The sequence below is a fragment of the Papaver somniferum genome, chromosome 7 (genome assembly GCF_003573695.1).
Source record: "Papaver somniferum cultivar HN1 chromosome 7, ASM357369v1, whole genome shotgun sequence".
Lineage (NCBI taxonomy): Eukaryota > Viridiplantae > Streptophyta > Magnoliopsida > Ranunculales > Papaveraceae > Papaver > Papaver somniferum.
Window position 1 is genome coordinate 32,135,116 of NC_039364.1, and position 17,603 is coordinate 32,152,718.

At 35.7% G+C, this 17,603-nt stretch overlaps 3 protein-coding genes and 1 pseudogene across 3 annotated transcripts; 1 reads left to right on the forward strand and 3 right to left on the reverse strand.

The window, feature by feature from the left end:
* Nucleotides 1-621: 621 nt before the first annotated feature.
* Nucleotides 622-2,821, reverse strand: LOC113294490 (1-aminocyclopropane-1-carboxylate oxidase homolog 2-like). Its single transcript, XM_026542887.1, has 3 exons — nt 2,533-2,821; nt 1,019-1,305; nt 622-879 (listed from the first exon to the last, which is right to left on the reverse strand). Exons 1-3 carry the CDS (start codon nt 2,819-2,821, stop codon nt 622-624), a joined length of 834 nt encoding a protein of 277 aa, XP_026398672.1.
* A 1,297-nt stretch (nt 2,822-4,118) lies between these two features.
* LOC113296887 (1-aminocyclopropane-1-carboxylate oxidase homolog 1-like) lies at nt 4,119-5,829 on the reverse strand. The gene is made up of 3 exons (XM_026545247.1): nt 5,145-5,829; nt 4,728-5,052; nt 4,119-4,575 (listed from the first exon to the last, which is right to left on the reverse strand). Exons 1-3 carry the CDS (start codon nt 5,711-5,713, stop codon nt 4,321-4,323), a joined length of 1,149 nt encoding a protein of 382 aa, XP_026401032.1. The 5' UTR covers nt 5,714-5,829; the 3' UTR covers nt 4,119-4,320.
* Nucleotides 5,830-6,105: 276 nt separating this feature from the next.
* Nucleotides 6,106-6,302, forward strand: LOC113300923 (annotated as a pseudogene).
* A 391-nt stretch (nt 6,303-6,693) lies between these two features.
* LOC113296888 (TBC1 domain family member 15-like) lies at nt 6,694-12,944 on the reverse strand. The gene is made up of 11 exons (XM_026545248.1): nt 12,503-12,944; nt 12,318-12,413; nt 11,584-11,687; nt 11,066-11,325; nt 10,544-10,666; nt 10,351-10,439; nt 8,684-8,789; nt 7,906-8,003; nt 7,415-7,660; nt 7,235-7,318; nt 6,694-7,037 (listed from the first exon to the last, which is right to left on the reverse strand). The coding sequence occupies exons 1-11, from the start codon at nt 12,614-12,616 to the stop codon at nt 7,023-7,025; spliced, it is 1,335 nt and encodes a 444-aa protein (XP_026401033.1). The 5' UTR covers nt 12,617-12,944; the 3' UTR covers nt 6,694-7,022.
* Nucleotides 12,945-17,603: the final 4,659 nt, after the last annotated feature.

The window sequence follows — 17,603 nt, forward strand, 5'->3', positions numbered from 1 at the left end:
AAAAGGTAATTTTGGGGAAACTCAATTATAATAAAAAATGAGAATTATGAGATAGAAAATTATAAACAAATAGCTAGGTCAAATATGATCCTGACGGTCATTTGTTAGTTTATGTAGCATGCCTTAATTTTATAGATGTAGGATATCAAAATTATAAACTTATAATGAGTCAATTCGACAATTTGTAATTCATGTGAGAGTTTTATTACATATGTGCTGGGAGTATACATTTCTCAAACTTCAAGTGGTATTACTATTTATTCTTATGTTTTACACCCAGATTCGGCTGGCAATTGCTTGTGTTGTTAGCTTCAAGATTAAAAAAAAAGTAAAAAATCACAAGTTATTTGGTTATCTTTTTAAACAAAAAAGGTCACTCTTAAAAATAATTGCAACCACGAATATTTTTATTGAAATGAAATCATAATTCATATATATTATTGAAACGCAATCACTAATTGCAGCCACAAACATTTTATTTAAATGAAATCAAATTCACATACGCTAATTGAAAAGGGCTTGTCGTCTTATCCAATAATATATTAGTACATGAAAATTAAGGTGTGAACCAGCACCATGAATTCGAAAATTGTAGGCCATCCTCATTTATTAAGAAACTCTTCAAAGCTTGAATAGTGCAGTTAGGGCTGATTCTCCATCAAGACCCTTTCCATAATGGGTCGTAAGGTATTCGTATATTGTTGTTTCTCGATATATAGGACGGTCGGTCTCTGTCAGCAACTCTTTTATAGGTCCATACTTCCTTGTTGATGGTTCAAGATGAGTGCCGTTAAAGAAACACGCGAATGACATTCGGGGTTTCTCAAGGTTGCATATGACCCGGTGCTCCACACTCTTGAGTCGATCATTGGTTATAAGCTGCATCAAGAGGGAAAAACAAAAAACATTAAGCAACTGAAGATATACTAGTAAACCCCTTGATTAAATATTTAAACGTTCAGAAAACAATATTATCTTAGAATTAAATACTTTCCTGGAAAAGATCACCAATGTTTACAATTAGAGCGCCATGTACAAGAGGGACATCAACCCATTGATTCTTATGAAGTACTTGAAGACCACTAATGTGGTTATCCGGCAACAGTATAGTAAGAAAATCTGCATCAGTATGTTTTTGTATCCCAAAAGTGAGTTCTGGATGGGGACACTCCGGATAGTAGTGACAGAGAAAATCCCAACCTTTAGCAAGTTCCATGTCCTTGAGATAGTTCCGCTTCAACCCCAGGCCCTCAGAGATTAACTCCAACAATTCCAAACATAATTTTTCCATCTGAACCGAGTACTCTGTTATCGTTTCCCTAAGAGAAAATACACAATAATTTCTTTATGATTTTGTCTTTTATAAGTGTCTACTCATTATAGATTCATCAAAACAATATTTACACATGAACCTCTTCAAAATATGAGTTTATCCACAATTTAAAAATTATAATTTTGGATAAAAAAATATTTTTTTCTTTTTAATGTTTACTAAATTTATTATTTTCCAAAATTCAAATAAAATAAACTAGTCAGATTAGGTTAATTATGTCAGGTATTGTTAACAAAAAATAATTGTTTCTAACTGTATCATGCCTATTTTCAAATTGAAAAGATGCGAGGTAAAAATATCAATAACCAAATTAGTTTATCCTTCTCTTTTATCAATCGGTGTGATATAATCTCTTTATGCATAAATACATTTGCTCAAAAAAAATGTTTTTTGAAAAATATATATAAACATTAATTACTGCTTGTATTTTGAAATGTAAATAAATTATATAAATATTTTGTTTACCTATAAAAAAGAATAATTGGGCCATAAAAGTCAATAGCAGTGCTACATTGGTTGAGGTTTGAGTTCTCCCGCCCTATCCGAAGACTAGCAGTGACAGATTTTTACGATGAATAAGATTCAAGGTTATGTCACACGGAACAGCCCGCGAGACCCGGTTCTCGATAAGGATATCATTTTCGAAAAACTAATAAAAAAATATGGAGATTGAGTATATTTTATAATAGGAAGGTAAAAAATTAAACCATTTAACTAAAAGATAAATAAATCCAAAATTCATACAATGTTGATTGTAAATACAGTATTACATTGAAAAGTGGGTAAATATCCATTTAGAAAAAAGGGAGAGGATCCAAGGACATGGTTAGAATCACATTATCTTAATATTTTGGCGTCATTTGTTTTTGTAAAACCCATATTGCAACAAATTTGAAGATAAATTTTTGAAGCTCTACCTTGATGTTAAAAATGAGTGCATCCCTTTATGCAAAACCACTTTAATTTCAACTTTTATTATTTAACATATGATTTTTAAAGTGGTAGATTATGGTCATATACATCAACATTCAATTTTTTTGGTAGCATCATAGAGATTCATAAGAGGAATATGCAATCAGAAAATTAGCTTCTCGCTGCCATTTTTTTTTCCCACTAAATGACGCCAAAGTATGAAATAATACTCTAGTTTTTATTAACGAATTAAAATATTACCATAATAATGTGCAGTAATAATTTACCTGATAAAAACTGGAATTTCTTCCGATTTGGGGGTACTGGAGCCATGTGACAGTAGTAAGTGTCCCTCCAGGTTGAAGCTGGTGCTTGGAAAAGATCGAAGTTACTTACATAACTAGATTTTATATCACGATTACGCGTGTATAAGGCAGCTCTAGCCTCAGCCGGTTGCTCATGAACCATGCATGCTTTTTCCAGCATTTCATCCATAAGATTTTTGGGAACTCCATGGTTCACTATTTGAAAGAAACCATAATTCTCACATGAGCTTATGACTTGATCAATGATCATCTTACGCTTCCGATCATCGCCTTTTTTAATGTTTCCAAGGTCGATAATAGGAATGCTAAATTCTTTTGATGATTCGGGATAGGAATCCAAATTTTTCTTGATGTCAGCATCATCCGTTGGTGGAAATAAAAATCTTTGGGATCGTTTTGATTCCTGAATCAACTAATCCTCTCACCCCGATTTTGGTTTCATCGAAAGCCTTCAATTCTTTCATTCGATCATAATTATTATTCTGGTTGTCACCATTTGAATCCACCATCATTTGGGTTTTCTCCATTGTATTGTTAAGAAAATTTGTAAAAAAAACCTTAAACTGAACACTCACTTGCTCCTCTCTAGCCTTAAGAAATCAAACGAATTTCTACTCATAATGCAAATATTTAGAAAACTCTCGAGATTGTCAAAAAAACATTGTATCTATAATCTCTTCCAAAACCATCTTTTATAGCTAAGGTAATTAAACCGCATTAATGACAAAGATCTTTTGATTAGTAAGAAAATCTTGCGGCTGATCAAATAATTAAAATCCCCTACAACAGGCAAAAAAAAAAACAGAATACAATAAGTACCAAAATCTATAGACTTAATTAGAGAATCCTAAGTTGGAAAATGTTTTTGAGAATCAACATGAAAAATCATTCCACCGCACTAATTAATTTAGTTAAGTTGACACAATTTACTACTCCCTCCGTCCCACTATTAGATGACCTAGTTCAAGTTTGCACAATTCTTAAGACAATGAATGGAAGGGAGTATTTTTTACAATTATACCATTATAGATAATAATTTGTAAAATTTAGAATTGATTTACATCCCAAACTATACCATGGATTTTCTTAAACTTTGTACCATTGAAAAGCATTTTAAAACACCTACGTAACAAATATAAACAAGGGTATATGAAATTATACATATTTGTTAGACTACCGATAATCAATCAAAAGGATAATTTTAGAAGTATCCCCTTGTTTAATGAAATAGGTCAACTAATAGTGGGAAAATTTTTATACTAAGTAGGTCATCTAATAGTGGGACGGAGGGAATATAGTATATAGGACAAGATACAAGTTGTTAATGCAAAGATGGATATTTTTGGAATGTTTCTATGAAATAATAATTCACTGTATGATGAAGATTTTTTCCATTCATATCCGAGGAACTTATCCTTCAACCTACAACCAATTTATTAACGTGGTAGGTTTGTGTATCTCTAATTACTTCAAAATTAGCTTGCAGCTTATTGATTAGTAAGTCATCCAGTAACGGCAATGTGCCTTTATCAAAGATTGGACATAGATTTGAGCAACAGTTGTAAATTTCACGTATCAAAAGATATTTGAGTCGGTACATATGCATTAGAGAGCAAGACATAAATTTTAGGCGTTTAACAACTCTAATTGTTTTTAGCATACAAAACAACTTATTAGCCAATATGAACACCCTATTTTACAAGCTTGGCTACATTCAGGTTGATATATCTGTGGTGTGGACGGGACTGTTCAAAGCTTGAATAATGTTAGTGCAGATTTTCCGTCAAGACCTTTTGCATTATAGTGTTTTATATACTCGTCTATCGTTGTTTCGCGATACTTAGGACGGTCGGTTTCTGAGAACAACTCTTTGATAGGTCCATACTTTCTTGTTGGTTGTTCCAGATGAGTGCCGTTAAAGAAACACGCAACTGACGCTCGGGGATTTTTAAGGTTGGCTAGGACCCTGTGCTCCACACTCTTAAGCCGATCATTCGATATAAGCTGCATTGAGGGGGAAAAAATATTTAGGGGGCTGGAGAGTACTTGTTCGAGGCTGCATAAGTTACTCTGATCTATTCAAAATTTTCCCAGACTATTTGCATTGAGAAATTCGAATGACAAGAATGCTAGCTCTAGAATGAAATACTACTTGCCTGTAAAAGATCACCGACGTTCACAATGAGAGCACCATGTACAGGAGGGACATCAACCCATTGATTCTTATGAAGTACCTGAAGACAACTAATGTGGTCATCTTGTAGCAGTATAGTGAGGAAATCTGAATCAGCGTGTTTGGATGTGCCAACAGTGAGTTCCGGTTGGGGGCACTCTGGATAGTAGTGACAGAGAAGAGCCCAACCTTTAGCACATTCCATATCCTTAAGATAGTTTCGCCTCAATCCCAGACCCTCTGATATTAACTCGAACACTTTCAATCCTAATTTTTCAATCTGATCTGAGTACTCCATCATGGTATCCCTAAGAGAAGGTACACAAATATAAATTTATAAATTTTCCTTCTAGCAAATTCGTATCTTACGGCAGTACAGTAAAATTATACTATACATTACCTTAGAATAATTGGAATTTCTTCTGGTTTTGCAGGTGTAGGAGCCAAGGAACAGTAGTAAGTGTCCCTCCAGTTAGCAGCCGCTGCTTGGAAAAGATCAAAATTACTTACATAGGTAGATTTTAGTGCAAAATTACGTATATAAAGGGAAGCTTTAGCCTCAGCTGGTTGTTCGTGAAACATGTGGACTTTTTTGAGCATTTCATCCATGAGATTTTCGGGAACACCATGGTTCACTACTTGAAAGAAACCGAAATTCTCACATGAGCTCATGACTTGATCAACGATCATTTTTCGTTGATGATCATCCCCTTTCTTGATGTCTCCGAGGTCTATAACAGGGATGCTAAATTCTTTCGATGATGATCCGGCCTTCTTCTTCTTCTTCATGTCATCGTCCGCGGCTGTTGTGGAAATGAAAATCCTTGGGATCTCTTTAATTCCTGCATCAACTAAGCCTCTTACTCCGGCTTTAGTCTCATCGAAAGCCTTCAATTCTTTCATTCGATCGTAGTTATTCGACTCAAATCGAGACAAAATATCAAGATTGTCACCATTTAAATCCGCCATCAATCCGGTGGTGTTCTCTGTTATCTTTGGTTTAAGTCGGAAGATGTAATCGGTAGTATGAAGACTTGGGAGTACTTCTCTAGTTACTTTTCTGCTCCATAATGAAGTGTGATAGCACCGCACTCCTTGTCTTAGTTCATATCAACCACTAGAATTAGTGGCAATCGTGTGTTAGAGGATTTACGTTTATGTCTGGTACGTGGCTACTTTATCACCTGAACTGACCCATATCCTCATTGTTAAAATTTATATCCAAGCGTCCCATACAGGTTTCGAACTTGCGACCTTCTAAAAGTGCGTATATATAAGGTTCAGATGTTCCTTTTGGTCTCACACCGACAAGGCTGCGTAACGGAGAGTGGTTTAAAGGGAGCGGAATCGGGAAACCGGACACGACCTTACTTGAACAGGATCTGTTCTATAGGCTCGTACCTCTGTATCCTTGAGTTCTAAGGAGACAGGAACCGCAGTCACGACCAGAGCGTGATTAATGGCACGCAGGCCTATGATGTAGGCCCTGCGGCTGCAGATGATCGTTCTCAGCTTGGCCTTGGCCTGCTGTGGTGGTCGTGCGGTTGTCTGACAGACTCCTAAATCTTTTTGGCTGGCCTTGGCCCTTTTTGCTGGACTCGACATGAAAGACTGCAACAAAGTGTTACTTGTGATTCTGAATCTGAGACTTTGGGTATTCTTTTTCATTAGAATTCAAAGCTTGGCTGGATCCATAATCTGAATGTTGCGACCGCCAACCAGATGCTAGTTGTTCTGGTAATGCAAAGATGAATGTTGGAAACTTGGAATGCTTCTATGAAATCATGATTCACTGTATAATGGAGAATTTTGCAATTCAAGCATGGAGTTAACATTGTTATCTTTCTAGAGCTGGCAAAATATCGAACTATTACAAATGTGTCCTTTTTTCATCTCTAATTACTTCAAAGTCAGCTCGCAGAGAATTATTAACAAATGATTGAGTGACTGTGATGAATTTGAGCAGCAGTTATGAACTACATTCATTCAAAGATATTTTTATAGTCAACCAAATTTGAGCCGTCACATATGACACAAACTCTAGGCGTTTAACAACTCTACTTGTTTCAACATACAAAACAACAAATTAGCCAATATGGGAACCCTATTTTACAAGCTTGGGTACATGGGTTGATAATACAAACAAGGCTCGTATAACTGAATTGGTACAGATAATAAGAATCCTCTTTTATGCACTCCATTAGTCACTCTTTTGACTGGCTGGGTGCAGAAATTGGATTCGAAAGTGACAATTTGTGTGAAAATGCAGCCTTCTTATTTACAATTTTTTGATCTGCAAAAAAAAAACATGAAGTTAGCAATCTTGGGAAAGTTTTCTGGAAGATGTTTGATTACTGGTAGGAAGAGCCGCTATGTAACTTACAGAAGGAAAGAAACCCAGGAAAATGATTGAAAAAGACACTCAAGTTTATGTATGAGTCAACAGTAGGGGTTTGAGCGCATGTGTAAAAGAGCATGATGTGAACTTACCTTTCTCAAGTATTTCTTTTGAACATTCAGTGCCTCCTTACAAGCTTCCTTGGCATCTATGTCTCCATTTATATCATTCAAGATCTGCCACAGAACTTTCAGGTAAGGAAAAAATAGTGGGAATTATCTGAGATGAATTTACGCAATGGGAGAAGAAACATCTTAACCCAATGAACCCACCTTAATAATATCATCCAAACCCTTGGCCTCCCTCAGAAACCGCTTATTCCTGGCCTCAAGAACACTTGCAACAAGGAAGATAGATAGTGAATCTTCTGATCCAGCCTTCACATTTTTCCTCTCAAATTTTCCATACTTCTTCAGCTGCATATCATTTTCCTTCGGCAGTCTGCACTTAGTTGTATCTTCATACAACTCCTCATACGCAGAGAACGTGTTTGGGTTGTATTCCATGGCCCACATCATCTGAGATCAACCATGATGACCGACAAGAAAAGAAAGAAAGTTCTGCTATTCAGTTTTATAAGTAGGTTATGTGTAATATCAGATGTACAACAATAGAGCTACAACTCAAAGAGATGCATGAGATGGATAAGCTGAAATTTGTAAACCTTCAAGAGTAACTGAAACATACTACACAACTGAGAATTTTAAACCTTCAAGAGTAACTGCAATTTTTAAAATCAACCGACTTCTAGTCTGTGGCATACCTCCCAAAGGTGCATGGCATCCACAACTGAGAATTCTCTACGGAAAAGTACCATCAACATCCGGAATGCAAATAGATACTGGCCTCCATCTAGATCCTCTGTTATTGGAAACTTATCTACGTCAGGAGTTCATTTTCTTTCATTGCATCAAATAGTTAAAGCTTAAACAACATCATAAATGAGATTATGACACTGAAAAATGTAAAAGACATTGGTAATTGGTTGTCCTTAGTATCAAGTGATATTTGCATGGTTGAATAATGTCTTTGATTTTTATGTGGGATCAATGACAGATTTGATTGTAGATTTGATAATACAGATTATCAATCCTCTTTTGCGTCCTTAATAAAAGGGAAAAGAGTTACAAAATTATAACTAAGCTATAAGCACAAAACTCAAGCCTCTTTTTCCTAAGCAACATTTTACGTTGGGATTAAGTAAGATTCTTTATTTGGTGCCAATGTGTTGATTACTTATACTATATTATTATTTGAGCCAGACATACACACCCGCGCGCGAGCGCCCCCCCCCCCCCCCCCCCCACCCCCCCCCCCACACACACACACACACACACAAAAAAAAAAAAAAAATTTAGGCACGAAAAATGTCAGCTTACCATTTTAAGTTGTAATGTTGTATACTTAAGTTGGGAGTAAGGACTTGATTTATTCAGGGAGCAAATGCTTTACTAAAGATAATACAAGTACAAGTTGTACAACCCCCTTACTTGAAAGCATTTTCCCCTTACCAATTTAAATGAAATGCGAGAAAAGCATACCTATATGTTGATGAAGCTTTGGATCAACAACTCTCAGTACTTCTGCTAGTGTGCTGAGTTGTGACTGAACCCCAACTGAATTTTTTGTGCACTTAAAATTTCCTCGCTTTCAATCAAAAAAAAAAAAAAATTTGAGTCAAGGGATTGAATAAAATGTGAAAGATGCAAAATGCAAACCAGTCGGAGAAAAAAAAAATTGGTTTCAAACAAAGAGCTAATTCGTTCCAGTTAGAAATAGACTACAGGGGGAAAAAATAATAATAAAATAAAAAATAAATGAATAAAAAGGTTTAAAGTTCAAACTGAACTTGATTAAGGGCCAAGAGTTTATATGTATATGTGAGAGCAGCACGAACCGAAAGGAACTCATCGGATACCTAAACCATCAAAGTATCGTTACATGAAAAACAGCCCCCTGTAAACTGGGAGTTGGTTGCTTGAGCTGGTTTGAATTTGTTTCATGACCACATTTACATCGTTGTTCGGCGTGATAAGACGTGTGGGTTATGACCTCATTCTGAGAGCTAAACCTGACCCCAAGTTCCACCTGAGCAGAAGGAATAGCCTCAACTAACTCTAGCGGGATCCTAGAGTTTCATCTTGTGACCCTAAGTGTTTACATGTGGGATGATTTTGCATTAGCATATGAGATTATGACTTGCTTTGAGTTTGGGTACTTGACTCTGAATTTGACCCAGTTGAGTTCAATCTTTCCTCAAAGTAATACTAATAATCTTGAAGAGGAAAATCGGTTGACATTGAGAATATAATCCGATCTTGTGAGTTGATAATTTACTATGAGTGAATCTAGCAGTGCAATTACTCAGAAGAAATTAGTCGTAGTCACTACTCAAGCAAATGAGTGATATGCGAGAAAATAAGAAAGGCATGGTCAATGTTTAAACAGATCAATATAAGGAAGAAATTTCTCTCAGCTGCAAAAAATGGCGGGGAGAATTCCAACTCTTAAGCAACGGGAATCTAATGGTGGGAGAGTATCAGGCTGCACAAATGTGTTATCGGTCAAATGGATTCACTTCCTTAATAATCACCGGTAACTCTTCCTTATCACCTAAATACACATATCTGAGGTGATCCGGAAGAGGTTTCAATTCAAGAATACTTAAATGCAGGGTATTATATATTCTGTTGTCAGTCAGTGGCATAATACTTTCCAATCACTCTCCCCTAAAGCTTATGAAGTATAAAAGAAAACTTAATACTGCATCCTCTGATGGTATACATGAATGAACTACAACACACGACCTGGATTTGGGGAAAATAAGAGGGAAGAGTATAGACTACGGATACAGGGTGAGTTATGTAATCGTTTCTTGAAATTCATGACACTAAAGCACATAAAATTGCGTAAGCAGAAGATAAGTTGCTGACATATCCACGGTAACACTCCGATCATGTGACAATATAAAAGCAGCTGATTTGTTAATATATAGTGGGAAACAGGAACCGATATAAAATAAAAGATGCAACCGATGCAGTACTCGGATATACCAGGACAGCATGTCTGATGTAACTTTCTTGTGTATAAAAAATATCGCATGTCAAAGTGACACAAAATCCTTCCATACCATGTTAAACACAAATTATTAATTATCGCATTTTTATTCAATATGAACCAATATGAGCATAAGTTCAGAGATGCATACCACCCTGCGCATTAAGCGTTCAAAGCACCAAAATGCATCAGCTTCATTTTCGACTAGAATTACCATTGGAGAGCAAAGATCACTCATTCCTGGAGAAGAATAAATGTGCCGTGACCCATCAATTACTGATATTTTAATGAACCCTATCTTTTAGCTTTTTCTTTGATGGGACAAATATTAGCCAACTAATTACCTTGACAATATCCAATGTCCTTATCCATCCACGCATACACTGCGAGAATATCCCAAAGCTTCGCCAGATTAGCTGCACTTTCATAAAATACAAGTGTTCTATCTGTGCGATGAACGTCCAAACCTGTCACCCAGAGTTTTATAACAGATAATGTTAGGCACAACCGCATTGTTATAGTACCAAAACAGAATGATGACAGGGATTGTTTATTCTTCACTTGCAAATGACGCTGTATAACATAAATCAACAATTTCTAGATATGTCATACAGTGAACTACTTTTTTGGAAAGAAATTTAGAATGAACTTTGCATTATAAGAACGTAGAAATCTATTGTCATATTTTTCTTTATTAGTCATGATGAACTAAAACTTAAAATCATATATTCGCAGGTATATAAGGGGGCATTGTGATGTTTAGTTTAGCGACAATACATACAGAATGAGTTACATGTGAAGTGCAAACAATCCACAAATGGTCACTAAAATATACTCGAAATATGAGATGCTTGTATTAAGATTACCAATTTGATGCAAGCCGAGTTTCCACTGAATCACTTTCTTTTCTACAGCAGCTTCAGTAACATTCACGTCAAGCTTTGTGGGGAAGGCATTGAGAACAGCAACAGCTCCATTATGTTCTGAATCTGAATCACAATTGTTATTAGAAGGATACTGGACTGGTTTCCCATCTTCACTGATGATGGGCATTGTGATATACCTTCCGCTACCTATCATTGGCTCCATATTTTTGCACTCAGCCTTCCAATCCGAATACTGCTCTCTATCATGACCGATAAAAATGCAAAGAATTATTTGAATGAATAAATAATACACCGTTCATTTTATTTATATTCCTTTTAGGTCAAGATTTGAAGAAGATGAAGAATGGCTAAAAAAATATTAAACTATGGACTTCCACCTCATTTAAGTGTATTGTGTGAGCATCAAATAGATTGAAGCTGAATGATACTGAAGCCTGTGAAAGAGTTTAGAAGTTGCTGGGCATTATGTAGTGAACTGAATTGAAAGAATTATCTACCTCCTATGTTTTCTCAGCTGATTCCGTTCTTCAAAGGTACTGTTAGGATCATAGCAAGCCAATAAGAACTCCCAAACCACGCCTTTGATTGATGGATGAACACCCTAGTTGTACAAATAACATTTAAATAAACGACACTTGACCACTTTGAACTTGACAAATGATATGAGAACACACCAATTATTATTATCATTTAGTATTACACAACATGTAAGCATGGAAATGACACAAGTAAATAGATGTTCATAGCCTAATTGAACCTGGACGCTTTTCAGTTTGGTGCATCTCTGACACATAATCGACCAAGAGAACCATATGAACTAATTAGATGAGAGAACAAGTAAGACAAACATGAATTATAAGCACAATCATGGGAAAAGCTTCTTCTTATTATTTTAGCTTCTGAATTCCATTATATGGATATATTTTCTACTTTCTGTGCCCACCTTTTACTGCTGTAACAATCTCTCTAGTTGTATCCCAGAAACTGGTTTCTCATACATTCTGGAGACTGCTGTCCTAATGCCACAAATCGAACAGATAAAAAATTGCTCGATTATCCTATATTCCTTGTATTCTGAAACTACTGAGGTGAATGTTTGCATTTTTTGCCTTAAATATCATAAAACATACAGTTCTATCGCAGTTTTTGTTAAGAGTATGCTACCATCTGATCGTTATAATGTAACAATTAACCCAATAAAAATGACTTAACAGTGTCTAATAGCTCTTACCCCGCGTTGGATTCGGCTAAGTACTTTAGCTATATCCAAATGACCATCAAGAGTAAACGCAGAATTCCACTTTCTCATACTAAGTGTTTTCCCAACCTGTTATGAAATCACCGCACAATCATCAAATTTTAAGAACTAAAAATTTTAAATTCAGAAATGAAAAAATAAAATACAAAATGACTCACCCTGGGTTTAAATCGTGTCTTTGGAACTTCATGTACGAATTCAGGTCTAATTTCATAGAAACAATCAGTTTCCCCTAGCTCTGGACTCATACATCCCCCTTCAAAGCAACCCATTCTCAAAATTAATCAAATTCTATAATCTTTTACTTATTGGAAACCAACTTCAGCATCTCAAAAGCATTCAAAAACCAGCACTTCGAGAGACTAAAACACCTAATATTATTTCTGTGATGAACCCAAATCTGAGTGAACAATTCAGACTCAAATGAAGAATAAAAATGGAATGTATAAAGCATAAAAAAGGAAAAAGAAAATAATGAAGTATAAAGTGGCGGAATTTGGAAGAATAGACAAGGGAAAGTCACTTGATTACCCCGTCAATGAATTAGAAGGAAATAATGGAGAAAAGGAAACAAATAATCGAAAGCGCATTAAGAATCTTTTGTTTTCTCTTTCCTATCTGTCATTTTCGTCTTCCTATCTCTCTCAAACCAATTGTTACACAAAAATTCTGAACAGACCGTCCCCTAAACTCCCCCAAAACTCCAAGACTCTTAATTGGGGACCGAAATTACCAGGAATACCGTTTCATATGAGATAAAAGAGTTATATCCGATCATGGTCGTCGGACCACTCAAACGGTACCCTTATTAATTCCGGTCCCCGCATTAGCAATGTTGCAAAACTCCGTTGATGGACCCAGATCACCCTTTAATGAGCCCCTGTTAATTAATTACCTGAGCGTGGGTCTCACCTTCCCCCACATGACGGTTTCGGGATGGTTTAGGGGGTGGTCTGCCCAGAATCACTCTTGTTACTAATAAAGTTTTATTCTTTCAAATGGTAGTCCTAACTCGTAAGGGGAAGCACTATGGATTAGCATTTCGGAAACTATAGCGCAAAACAGAAACTGAGTTCTTGTGTACTATTTTTTATATTCGATATTTCAGATATATATAGGGAAATCTGGAAACTCCCTAAAATTTAGTGTGTAAAGTAAGTAGTTTACACAAGAATTGGATACGAGAACTAAGTTTCCGTCCAAAATTATATGGAAGCTCGGTTTTCGTAAAGTAGTTTTCAAACGGAAACTCAGGTTTTCGTGTCTTATCGCTTACGTAAGGGTGGATCAGATCTGATCAACTTTTTCTTGTAGCGGAGCGAAATGGCCACATTGAAGCCAAGATAAGGATCATAGCTGTTGGATTTCGCTACAGTTAAGTTATAGCAAAGCGAAATCATCAATCATAGTGCTCGGCCTAACTTGTTGAGCTTAGGAAGACATATATCGGGATGTATATCAGCCGGGTGTCCCACCTGTTTACTCATCTTGTTGGTTTGGGTTGGACTCGCTATTTGACTTTGATCTTACGTCTGATTTGTCTTGGAAAAAATGTTAGTTTATCTTTTTGATGTTTGATGTTTGATTCAAGATTTGGTTTCGCTTATATATTTGATTACGAGGTAATTGAGTCAGGTACTATTTTGTACCTGATTTCTTGGTGTCATATATCTGACTAGATTTCAAAATATTCTATGACTCTACTATTTAATATTCAAACGAGTCAAGTGAAGTAGGGAAAACGGATACCTTGTGTGCCTGTTTTTGGCTCGATCAGTTACTATCTAATCAAATTCAAATTGTTCTGGATTGCTTTTACTAGTCAGTTCAGCATATATTATGAGGATTTTAAATAAGTACTCGTTTTTTTGTAAATCCATTTTATTATTTTTTAGAGCATTGCTCGGTTGAATCCACAAGTTTTGCTATCTCAAGCCTGTTGTCAATGTTAGGTGTTCAAAAATATATCTTGATTTCTAGTCTGCTAAGTCAAGTTTTGGATAGGTTAGAATTGTAGTTGAGTATCAGAGATCGTCCTTGAAGACTGAAGATTGACGAAGACATTTGGAGAACTTTCGTACCAGATATGTGAAGACTGGACTATTTTATTTTACTCACTATACCATCATTTTATCTATTGAGATTATGTTGTATGACTTATAGTAGATTCACAAAGAAGATGTTTCGAGTCAAGTTGTCTTGTGAAAAATCTTGAAATACGATTTAGCGATTAGATGTTCAAAGGTCCTTAACAATATTAGTTCTATGAATTAATTTGTGGATCAATTGAAAATTTCTCATGCAAATGATTATATCACTTTGGAATGTTTCAAACATCAAAGAAAGAAATATGAACTTATTGAAATTTCTACTCAGGGTAGGTTGGCGAACCACTTCCCAAATCATAGATATATGAGATATAGGAATACAGAAAGGTTGGCAAACCAGTTCGCAAATCGCAAGTTTTAGTTGGGAACAGTTCACGAACCCGGTTGGCGAACCGTGGTGAGCTGATTTTTACAAGTTAGATAAATAGGCTAGCAGTTGACGAACCCGGTCCACGAACCGTGGTCAATCGAGTTCGGTAGTCTAGTGGGTTGGCGAACTCGATTCACAAACCATAGTACCCTGACTCGTGAACAAGCCATACAGTTTTCAAAGCGTTGTACCAACTATCCCGAAAATGTATAGCAGATGCTTAAGGACTTAATATTTTAATATGTTTAGCATTACTATAACTCTCTTAAACACTTCTAAGACTTCATTGATTACTTAAACACTTATGTGTTTGTATCATGATTAATTTCTTAGGTGTTTAAATGAACATCAAATAGTTTTCAGTTTTTTGGCTAACTTGCCAAACCGAATAATCATTATACACGGTTCTGTAACCGAACCTATGTGGATAATCTTCTATTGTAGTTTGAAGACCTAAATTTTTTGCTTGATTCTCAAGTTATCTTAGCATGAACTCTAAGCTAACCTTGGTCTTTGAAAATTATAAATAAAGCATCTCTATCAACTGGGAAAATCAATCCCTGACACTTTGTATCCTAGTTGATTTTAGAGTCGTCTTCTATTGACCTTTTAGGTCTACGACTAAAAGACTTCGCTTGGGGATTCGTGAATCCAGGTCCGACTATCTTTACCTTGATAGTTCGTGAATCCTGATCTTGCTTTTATGTTATCGAGGTTCTCGTAATATCTTTCAGGAAAGATAGATAACAATCGCAAAGTTTGTACGTTAATCTAAACACTTGCGTTCATCCTTATAGTTTAAGGTTCGGTTTCATACTTGTACTATATACCAAATGTATACCTTGTGGTTTGCTATCTTCTTGGCAGACTTTGTCCATATTTGATCACACAAGGTGAAAAGACGAGGGTACCCAAATACACCACAATCTTTTATTTATCAACCTATAAGTCCTCTTCCGAATGTGATCGTCTATGGATAGAGTCGAGACAATACGATAATTCGGTTCACACTTCGTGTGATCGTCTATGGATACGAGATCGGGACAATACAACAACAAGATCACTTGTGTGATTGTCTATGGATACAAGATCGAGACGATACGACAACAAAGTGTGTACATGATAATAGGTTCGGTAATAAACGAAACTCTATAGGATCACTATCAAGTATTACGGAGTCAACGTATAAGTGCGATTTACTTTAATTGTAATAAAACAATTATAATGTGGAATAGTAAAGTAATGGCACAACAAGATTTTGTTAATGAGGAAAACTGTAAATGCAGAAAACCCCGGGACGTAGTCCAGTTTTGAATACTCTCAGAATTAAGCCGTTATACAAAATTAAATATCAACTTCGTATAGTTGAGACCAAGAAGACTACCCCTAGATACTTAGTTCCCTCAGTATTCCTGCGCCTTCGGCTTTTAGAGTCACACACTTACAAAACAAGTCATTTGGATCGTATTCCAAACAACAAAGGAAGAATCTATTTGGCAACCACTCTTATCAATCTTGTTAAAGATAAGATGAGTTTTTGACAAAGGCTCTTATGTATAACCTAATAAACTCCATTTTCTGGTTAGATCAATCTATCCAATAACTACTGAAATAGTTAAGTTTCTATTCGCAATCAATCAATATAGATCTCAAAGAGAAACTATTAATTGATGTTGATCTCAACTAATCAATCAGATATATCAAAGATAAATCGATTCTAGTTGGATCCCAGCCGATCAAGGTTTGTGCACTAAATCCATAAGATATGAAACTAATAAGAATTTTTCTTCGTCTTCATATCTTCTATTGTCTTCAAAAACCTGCACAACAACACTTGAACCCTCTTGTGATCAATCACACGCAGAACGGGGTCTATTAACAATGGATTATCACAAGATGTCTTTAGATCTAATAACAGTTCTAAAGATCACGTTGATACTTTGATCTGGTCTGAGTGAATATTATATCATAATAGAAGATTCTCAAGAATAAATAAACTAGGTGCAATGAAAGTTTGAACAACCGTTAGTCAATCAAATCAAATCTAAAACTACAATAACAACGCAATCTAGTTTCCCACCAACGGTACTTGTAGAGCTTTATACATTCCATTTTTATTCTTCATTTTTATTCCCCTAAACTCCCCCAAAACCGCTCAGACTTCGCAGATGACCCGGGTCACCCTTTAATGAGCCCCAATTTAGGTTCCATCTTCCCCACTCACATGACGGTTTTGGGATGGTTTAGGAGCGGTCTGCCCAGAATCACTCTTGTTAATAATAAAGTCTTATCCGTTCAAATGGAAGTCCTGATTCCTAAGGGGAAGCACTATGGATTAGCATTTCGGTTCGCTATCGCTTAATTATAGCTAAGAAAAATAAGAATGAAGATGCACCTCATTATGGGGAGGGGCATCGCTTAGCTTAACTGCACAAAAACTATAGCGCAAAACAGAAACTGAGTTCTCATTACTGTTTTTCATATTCGATATTTCGATATATATAGGGAAATCTGGAAAATCCCTAAAATATAGTGTGCAAAGTAAGTAGTTTACATAAGAATTGGAAACGGGAACTAAGTTTTCATCCAAAATCATATGGAAACTCAGTTTTCGTAAAGTAGTTTTCAAATGGATACTCAAGTTTTCGTGTCTTATCGCTTACGTAAGGGTGGATCACATCTGATCAACTTTTTTTTGTAGCGGAGCGAAGTGGCCGCATTCAAGACAAAATAGGGATCATAGTAGTTGGATTTCGCTACAGTTAAGCTATAGAAAAGCGA